This window comes from Falco naumanni, chromosome 2 (genome assembly GCF_017639655.2).
Source record: "Falco naumanni isolate bFalNau1 chromosome 2, bFalNau1.pat, whole genome shotgun sequence".
NCBI classification, from domain to species: Eukaryota; Metazoa; Chordata; class Aves; order Falconiformes; family Falconidae; genus Falco; species Falco naumanni.
Genome location: NC_054055.1, coordinates 43,682,711 through 43,693,034, shown reverse-complemented (window position 1 = coordinate 43,693,034; position 10,324 = coordinate 43,682,711). Strand labels below are relative to the sequence as shown.

Genomic DNA, 10,324 nt, shown 5'->3' with positions numbered 1-10,324 from the left:
CACCCGCTCTTGCCTCTCAAGTGCCAGTCTCCCCTGAGAGGTGTCTCTCATTTCTGCCTCTCTCTCCTCCCCTTTCCTCTGATCACCGTGCAATTCTCGTCAGGTCTGGGCATCTCTCCCTCTCTCCTTCTCCCTTCCCTGCCGGGTGTCTTTACCTCCTCTCAGCTCTCTGCATCACTCCATCCATCCTCCCTCTCTCCCTCTGCACTGGTGTGTGCGCGCATCTCTCTCCTCCTGGCGGCGACCACCCCTCGCCCTACAGGCGCGGCGCTGTCCGGAGGAACCGCCGCCGCCGCTGCCGGGAGCGGGGCCGCCCCGCGCTGCCGCCGCCGCCACCCGGCCCTGCCTGGCCGCCGTGAGTCCCGCCTCAGCCCGCGCCCGTCCCCCGCCCGCCGCGGCACCATGTCCGGCTCCAGCAGGAAAGACTTCGACGTGAAGCACATCCTGCGCCTCCGCTGGAAACTGTTCAGCCACCCCTCGCCGGCGGGCGGCCCGGCGGGGGGCGGCTGCCTGCCGCCCGACAGCAGCTTCGAGCACTGGGGCCCCAGCCAGAGCCGCCTGCTGAAGAGCCAGGAGAGAGGCAACAGCGCCTTCTGGAAGAAATCCGCCTCCTCCGCCGCCTCCTCGGCGGCCACCACGGCCAGCCCGCCCAACGGGACGCTGCTGCCTGCCGGCGGCCGGCCGGCCGGGGGGCACGGGCTGGGGCACGGGCACGGGCCGGGGCCGCCGCCGCCCCGCACCGTCTTCTACGTGGAGTCCCTGGAGGAGGAGGAGGAGGCGGAGGCGGTGCCCGGCGGGATGGAGGTGGCCCGGGAGCCCGAAAAGCCCTTGGCGCCGCCGGAGCAGGAGGAGACTCCGGGGGGCTGCGCGGATGGAGGCAGCCGGGCAACAGGTGACAGCAGCGGGCACAGGTAGGGAAGCGCGGCGAGGGCCGGGGGGGCGCGGGGCGCCATCGCCTCCAGGCTGTGGGGGCGGGCTGCCGGGAGTGACGGGGGTGGGCACGCAGGTGGGCACGCAGGTGGGCGAGTGCGCGGGCGTCCTTGCGGAGGAATGGTGGGGCCTGGGGGCGGGAGGGCTCCTCGTTGGAAATGGCAGGTTTGGGGGCGGAGGGGCGCCCGCTGCGCGGGAAGGGCGGCGGCGGCTGCCCCAGGGTTCCGGGCGAGACGGGCCAGCCTCGGGGTGCTGCGGGCAGGGAGTGCTGCCCCTGCCCCTGCCCCTGCCCTGCCCGCGGGGCTGGCCCGGGCACAAGCTCCCCTCAAACGCCGGTGCTCCGCGCTGCGGATCGTCGCACCCAACTTTCTCAGAAGTTGATTAAAATGCTGGCGGGAGGTGATGTTGTTCCTAGTGCTGGGATGCCAGGTGGAAGCTCAAAAGTAGAAACATCCGCTTTGTTGGAACTCGGCGACTAAATCGTGTCACAGCCTACCTCAGAGAAAAACAGGAATTTGTTTTAGGAGTCATGATACCCGAGATGTGAGAACAAGCTTGTGTTTTGTATGAAACTTCTGTTAATGTTGAATTGCTTTTCCCTCTCAGTCCCCGTCCCCCCAGCACAAACAGGTTGCAGTCACTAGAAGAAGGAAATGTAGCTAACATAAAGCTACGGTGATACAGATAAATCTTGAGTATAAACCCCTTCATTGGTTTAACTCTCTTTGCCCCCACGTCCCCATGGTTAAAATAATTTAATTTTCATTTCCCACAAGGAATTTATTACTACTTCTATGGAAAGAAATGTATAGTTCTCTTTCAAAACATTAAAAGAATGATTTGTGTTCTTCATATTAAAAGTAAAGCATGTGGTATTAAATATTTAATTAGATAAAGAGACAGCACTGTACATATGTTTGGATTAATATGGCTGCAGATAAACACTGAGTGTGTTAAGGTTTTTCAGAGAGACCTAAAACATATATTTTCTACTTGAAACTTTTGTCAGCATAGTTAATTTCGTAGGAGCTACATTGTTTAAACAAATGTGGAATAGCTAATGAATGACTTGGGCACATTTTTTAAGAATAAGTAATGCTGAAGTTTTCACGATCACTGGAAGTGAATCGGAACAACAGGAAGATGCATATTTTAGGATTCAATACAAAATGTTGAGATGCACTATAAAGACAAGTAAAATAAAATTATCCCTTCAAGTTTTCTGAACTGAAGAGGTTAAAAACTGGTAGAAATACCACCTCATTCTATATTAGGTATTTTTATTAGGTGCGTCACAGATCTGAGAAACTTCAGAGATCAGCATACTGAAAGAAGCTTGATTTGTCCATAAAAGTTGACTTGCTAGAATTAACTTCCTTGTCACATATGTACTCAGTGATAATATCTATCTGTTCTATTCTTACTGCACTTGGGTTCTTCATTCACTGCTCCTGAAACAATACATCTAGTCATCAGTAGCTGCTTAGTCTTGTTGAAGGAATATGCTAAAATTTGTTCAGATTTAAAATAACTTTGGAAGGGAGATACCATTTTATTGTTAATGAAAATGACACCTTTTGAGCTATGAAAATGTTTAAGATGGTTTTAGAGTCTGAGACTTTCTCTTTTTCCATGTAAGAACCTTTCATTTACCTATGTGAATTTTGAATGCTAGGGCAAGAAGTGGTCAAGTGTTGCAAAAATGGTAGTCCTGCGCTTGAAAATTCTGTGACCCAACAGAATTCTAATCCTCTGACAAGTTATGTTTCTCTCCTTCTGTAGAAATTAAGCTTTTATAAATGGTGCCAACTTCATTACTTCATTAGGAGTATAGGATATGTAAACTGCTGTTCAGTCCTGAACAATAAATACTACCAAATACATAAAAAAGACAACTATGTGGAACTTCCACCAAGCCTTTAAGCATACACCTGGATGTTTGGTACAATGAGTATAAAATTGTTAACTCCTGGCTCGGCTTAGTAGTTTGTCCTATACATATTTAGCAACTACTTTAATAATTTATGACTGTTCGGAAAGCACTAGTTTAGTTTTGTGAAAGCAGTGAGAATTCAACATTTGGATATGTTCCAATATAGACCATATCCACAGTATTTCTGATATTGTGAACAGGAGGTCTCTGAATATTAGCTAGGAACCCAATGGCAGGACATAATGTGAGGAGCAGGTTGACAAGGTGGCTTTGGTTTTATGCTTGAGATTAATAAATTTGTTGTTATTTTTACTCTTCATTTGTATGTGCAAGTAGTGAAGATTGCACTTTTTTCCCCCCTCTTTCTTTTGTCTTCTACTTAGGACCCTTGTATCCCCAAAAGAGTTTTGGTTTGGTTTGGTTTACTTTGTTTTCGTGGTTGCTCCCCTCTGCTTGATACATGAATTCTGTACTGGAAGTCTTTTGCAGCCCATCTCATGTGCAGAGTTCCTGGTTTTGGCTGGTGGTGGATTTGCAGTTACTCTCTTTTCACATATAAGTTAAACGCTTAGCTGAATGATCTTGAATTCTTAATTTTACATCGAGTATTCTGTTAGATACTATGAAATGTATTTAATAAGAGAGCATGGTTGGGTAATAACAAGTACATTCTACTTTATTGATTTTTGTAAGCTTCTAAAGAACAACCTGTCATGTTAATTGTACAGGTACTTATATGCATAAGTAAGGTTATGTGGATAGTCCCATTGGCATTAAGAAGACTAAAGGGTTAGACTTCATGCTTGATATAAAATACTGACATAATTGTTCTACATTGCATATTGTATTGTAAAAAACAAACAAAAAATTTTTTACAGTTAACAGTTAGTGTTAAAATGCTATTTGATCGCTTGAAATTGCTTGAAAACTTGCACCAGATTGTTTTAGAGCTTGCATGAAAAATTTGGCAATAACTGCAGTAGATATTTAAATGTAGGTCCTATTTTGATCTTAATTTTATAATAATATCTAAATAATGAATTTACAATTAAGATCTATAAATCAGTTATAAATCACTTGGAAAATACCAGTGCTAAGATTTTCTATATAGTCATCAGTTTCTATGAGTTTATAGTGGGAATTGTGCATGATCATGATAGCTTTTTTCATGTGACATATTTATCAATTCTCAACATAAATGGTATTCAAATAATAAGCAAAGAGTCAGTACTTTCTTTCCATTTTCTTCACGTAATGGTGGCATGCTTTGCTTGGTTTACACTGTCCAAATCTTATAAAGACATAATTGGTCATAAGCCCTCAGTGCTGTTCACCACTACAGTTGGTACATGCCTCACAAGCTAGTAGTGGGTTTGTCTTTACAACAGCCCTATTTCACAATGGAGGGGTAAAACAGAGGGTGAGATAAAAGTGAAGAGTTGAATTGCTGGTTTCAGAGCACATAGCATTTTTCATCTGCTATTTCCGGTGTTCTCAATTGCACCCATAAATGATGATCCCTTTTGCAAACCAGTCTGAGACTCTGGCTGTGTGCAAGAAGAATGAGGAAGACAGGATTCAATTAACATTTTGTGGAAGAGACAGCTCCAAGAAGGGGGTGCTAGATATGCCTAACCCACAGAAAGCAAGCACTGACAGTGCAGAAGTCTCTTTTAAAACTTGGAAGTATTTGAAGATACAGCTTCTGAAAGATGGCAAGTCCTCCCACCATTAGATACTGTATAGTAGTGTTCTGTAAAGCCAGAAGTGAAAGTACTGAGTACTGTGCCCTCCTCACACCGCAGAGTTGCACGCTCGTATCTTGGTTTGCTAGAAAAAGTAATGAGGAAAGAGCATTTTCCACTGTTTCTGTTGAACCTGTCTCTGGGAAGTAAAAAAATCAGTATTAACTGGAATCCAAACGGTTAAAAAGTGAGAGCATAATTTTGTAATTCAAACGTTAACTGAGAAATTTTGTTTACAAGTCTCTGTGCCCGAAACTATTTAAGTTAAATCATTATTTTATAAGGAACAATGATAATGATTAGGGTAGTATCAGGAACATAAAAATGTGTATTTTTAAACTATTGGATCAAAGCTGTTGGATATGCATTTCTTTTATATTTTTCTGTTCTCATCCCACAAATCTGGCATTTTGATGCTTTTGCCCGTTGGTCTCTCCTACTTCCAAGTCTTTCTCCTTTTCTCTTAGCTACATACCAACTTGTGGTTAGCATGCTGATATAGAAAATTAAGAGTTTGGAACTTGTCAGGATGAGCAAGTATTTCAGTGCAGCGTTCTAATTTAATAAGAAAATATTTTGATCATTTTAGAAAATGTAGATAAAATTGTCATCAAAATTTACAGCTTAAGTACTTGATGTACTGTTGTATATATATCTAATCTCAAGAGAGGATTCTGGGTTCTGGTTTCTAAGTAAATGTAGTTTCCCATTTACAGCTTTGACCTCAGTACCTGAGTTTACAAAAAGAGGGGAATCAAGACACCTTCCTGTGTCTGTCTGTCCTGTGAGCTCTCGTACCTTTAAGTATTTTATCAACTGAACATGGCTATGGCCTTTCTGAGGTTCTATCCCCTTGGTATTATTTAGATATCAAAATATGAACTGTAGATACTGATGTGATAGCAAGATCCTAAAATTAGATACTATAGATTAGCAGCTTTTCCATTGACTTGGTTATCTCATGTAGGCTGCTCTGTTAGGAATGTAATTGAATGCTAGGGGTGGAATATGGATCACACAACTCTTCATTTCTAGGTTATGGAATCAGAAGAGAGTAATTCATTTGTCTTTACCATGAACTGGCTTTTCAACTCAATTATTAAACTTTGAAAAAATGGTTGTATAACTTTTATGCTGTTATACTTACACTTTTGACTTTCACAGCAAAAGAGGCAGAGTTCATACACAAAACAGACCACAGACCTTTCTCCTCCAAAGTTCTGATTAATTCTCAGAGGGGTCTGTCTTCTGTGTATGGGATGCAAAATAATCTGGTGATAAAAATAGTGCATGATTATACAGCTAAAGACTGTGCTGATGGAATTATATTAAAGTTACAAGGAAAATCTAGATCCAGAATTTCGTAACTGTGAGTCTCTGGCTGTGTTACTTCTAGAACAGTATTTCTAATGTGGGTTGTTTAGCAGGTGGGGTTTTTTTAAACAAAGGAAACAGAATAACATGTCAGTTCATGTGCTGTCATTTCTTTTGTCCACCACTTGGATGCAGGAGTGAAACTTGAGGATTCACTGTATATCCCACTGCCACTTGGAACTGGTAGAATAACTGCTAGCACAAGGAAGTTCATACTTTTTGTGTGGATAGTTACAATGGTGATTGCATACACTCTGCAGAAAGATTGGGGAATATGACAGCTGAAGGGATATCAAGTCTGAGTCTTCTGCTGCATTTGAGATCCTAGATTCCTTTTGTTCCACCCTCTTTAAACTCTTTTTGTCTTAATTATGTGTTCTTCTTCTGGATCTTATTCTAACTTCTTTTTTTTCCCCCCTCCTTTTCACTGTCTTAAACTATTCTTGACTGCTTTACTGAAATCCTGGGCTCCTTACCCAGACAGCGTTAGTTGATTTCACTTGTCTTCTCTTATGATCAACCTCTTTGCCTTACTTGCCAGGTTACTTTAATGCAGAACTGTCCATTCTTTTCTGTATCTTGTCCTAAATACTTCAACAAGACAAGTTCAGTTGTTCCCTAGTTCCTTAACAGGTTGTCAGACCTCTCATTCTTCTGTTTCTCTGTCACTGTTTCCTAATCTTTGAATTTCAGTATCCTTCACTCTTTCCTCCAGCTGCTTTGTCAGTTTTAATGGAATCCTAATAGAATTCCCATTCCTATGTTTCCTCCCCAGCTCCCACTTTTATTGTGTTTCTCTGACCTGTTTCCTTAACTGCTGCCAAGTTGATGGTACCATTTGCTACGTTTATGGGTCAGTAAGACACCTAAGTTTGAGTAATCCATTTTGTCAGTGATGGGGATTTTTCTTATCTCTTTCTGAGATGCACATTTTAGAATAAGGTGAATTGTCTTCCAGACATGCCTATTTCTCTTCATTGAGTGTAACAGTCATCTAAAGTGGCTAGTTCAGATTTAAATGTTCAATTTAAATGTTTAATGTTCAATTACATTTGAGGAAATTAACATCATTTGAAGTCTGCATTGCAAATGCAAACTGTTCTGAAAGGATATATGTGGATAACTGGCTAGCTGAAAAAGGTCTCATAGACATAGTCCAGCTGGCTGGACAAAAATGCACATCGCTCTCAGCTTATCTGAAGTAAAGCAAAATACACTGTCTTTGGCTGTTTTTGTTACACAATAACAGGAAGATTTCGGTGGGAAAAGAATGTTGCAGGTGGGAACAGGTAACTACAGAAGAGAAACTAGGGGCAGGCTTGGTATTTAGGCAACTAACCAATAATGAGCTTAACTTTTGTAATATGTATAAGCTAATTATAACAAGGCATAAAAGGTGACTGTAAGGGACAATAAACGAAGTCTGCTGATCACTCATATTGAGCGACTGTGTCTTCCCTCCGTCGCGACAGATATAACCAAGTAAATCTTGGTAGCTTTTCATAGCGTTAGTAAGGAGTGTGTCTTTCATCCCAATAAATGTAAAGATGCTGCTCTGAAACATGGGCCCACTAAACCCACTGGAAAGCAAGACTTGACAGTTATTTTTGTTGTGGTTATCATTATCCATGCACATTAAATATTGGCTAAAACAATATTTTTTTTTCCCTCTGGGCTTATTTTTAGAAATGCTTGCACTGTTTTGCCAGAATATTTCCAAAAGATTCAACATGAAGAAAAGATTTGGCAGTGAAAATATCAGCTGCACAGAGTGGCTAAGTCAGAAAAATACCTCTGAAACTACGGTTGTCTTAAGGGTAACATCAAACAACATTAGAAAAAGGAAATGCTGTTCAGCCTTTCCATAGTAAAAGGGAAAGAACATACAGAGAAGAGTAATAATATGGACATATATAGGTCTATGTGTGCACACAGACATCTAGATCTGTATCACCTGTGTTTCTTTATATAAACATCCTAATACATACATATATATAAAGTGCATATATTTATAATTATTTTTAATATTTATGCATATACACATATTTTTAATCTTTATATTCATACACAGTTATTAATAACTAACTTGTAGTTGATTCACCTATGCTATTTTTGTGAGCGGTGAAGTTCACGTAAATAGTGTACATGGAAAAAAATCAGAGCATATTGGAAGCTGTGCTAAATTTGTAAGGGTGGTGCTGCTACATATAGGTTAGCATATTCTTAACACGTGACCATTGCTTTCTAATAGCTACTTCTTATCCTTGTGACACAATTTTTTATACCCTGTTGCAGGTTGCTTAAGAGATTTCTCTTTCCTTTTATATATCAAACTTGCATTTTAGGTGAAAACCGCTCCTTAAATATTACGCTATGATGCTTTGGCAGAATTTCCTAGTATACAAAATTCCTGGTGTTTTTAGAATACAGGGTTCATGACCTCAAATAAACTATTTGCACTAGGGAAATTCCTACATGTGTGCTATTAAAAGCATCAGAAAGCAAATCTGTTCTGTAAAAAGTTGAGAACTGCTGTAGCTTCCATGGATAGATAAGTAACTGTGTGGTCATGCCTAGTAATACTGACACAACCACCAGCAGCTCCCGCTCCCCCGCCGCCCCCCAGCCCCAAAACCTAAACTTTACCAAAAATATAAATTCAGCAGTGCCTAAAATTTCTGATTTTTATTTCAAAAAGTCATACCTTACCAATAATTTAAGCCAAACAAAAATCCAAAATATTAAAATATTATCAATTTTGTAATAGTTTTACTAAAGATTATAATTTTTAAAGAAGTTTTCCCATTCTTTTCAATCTTTTATTTAAAAAGAAAATGTTAATTTTAACTGTACTAACAGATTAAAATATCATAATTTACAATTTTAAAATACTCTTTCATGTATTACAAAATTGAAATGAAATTACTTAGCTGCAGAATAAACAAAGAAATGTAAGTTTATTCAAAGTTACTGTTAAGGTTTATCTGGAAATTTCAATACATGCTTTCAATTTATGTCAGATTGTTCTTTCTTGTAGCTTTCGTTTCTTTTATCAACTGCAAGAAATACTGTATTATCTGCAATGTATATGACTCTAATTCCATGTCTTCTATTTCCAACTTAAATCTTGAGTATTGGTACTGGCAATGCTGAGGATTACTGTAAGTTTAGACCAGTAGACATAAAGATACATATTCAGAGCATCACAGATCATTATCACATGTGGTCTGCTTTTCCAAACCACATTTCTAATCATACCTCCTATTTCTTCAGTCCTTTACTGTGTATCTCCCTGCCACATTTTGGCGGTGTCATTTATACCTTTTATAGCAGTAAGGATCCAGAATCCATCCTTTCACTTACCTAGGCACATGTCATTTCTAGATTTCCATTTTCACTACTTCATGTGGAGTTTGATCTGTCCTACTTGACTGAGCTGGGTTGATGTGTCTGGAGGCTTTAAAGTTAAAGATTTATGCATGTCCTAGGAGTAACTCACAGAAATCACAAGACACTCATCCTAGCCTAGTGTCTGTACAGAAGCTGCTTTTACTTCAGACCAAAGACATCAATTTACAGGAGTTCATGATAGTGATATTTTTCACATGAAAAATACTGACTTTAATTAATGAAAAAAAAAAGGAAAAGGATGAGCACAAATAATTAATACTCAGAAACAAACCAACATAATTGTGCACAGAGGATGAAGGCTTAGTTCAGCATGGTGTGTATTCCACAGTTTGGAATTATTTGCTTTAACTTGTTGTATTAAAATTGAATGTTAGAAATGAAATATGTAAAATTAGATCTAGGAGATTTGATCTTTTGGCCTTTGGCATTGTTTCAACACTTGCCATTATCTCAAAATGAGTTTGAAAGATGGAAATGTCTGTTTCAAAAATAAAAAAATAATTCTTGACTCTAAACCAAGAATCTTTACCACACTAAATTGATTGAATTTAAGGCACTTACTTTCTTCTTGTCTAGTACATGGCTGGGCTCACTCTGTGGAACACATTACTTGCCGTTCAATCTTTTTTGAACTGTATTAGGCAAATTTTCTGGTTTACTGTGTCCTATCAACATTAAAATGTTCAACCTTTTATAACAGTTGGATTTGTCTGTCATCTGTTTTTATCCTTCCTCCCACTCTAAACATATGGAAAACCCAACATTATTTTGACCTTATGGTACCTTTTTGCTGCTATTTTAGTGTTGCTTTGTGCGAAGCTCAAAGAGGAACCCAAACCCAAATGAAATGAAAGATCACAAAAGATCCTTCCATCTGAATGGGTATAATCACACGTTTACACCCTCTTTGCTGAATGTAATTCTAGGACTG

The 10,324-nt window shown here is 40.1% G+C and overlaps 1 protein-coding gene across 2 annotated transcripts in view; it reads left to right on the top strand.

The window, feature by feature from the left end:
* Positions 1-386: 386 nt before the first annotated feature.
* KLHL1 (kelch like family member 1) overlaps positions 387-10,324 on the top strand; it is a 231,707-nt gene continuing 221,769 nt past the window's right edge. For both annotated transcript variants that reach the window (XM_040584265.1, XM_040584266.1), the window contains exon 1: positions 387-911. In XM_040584265.1, the coding sequence (XP_040440199.1) occupies positions 403-911 (509 nt within the window). In that variant the 5' untranslated portion in view covers positions 387-402. The remainder of the gene's footprint in view (positions 912-10,324) is intronic.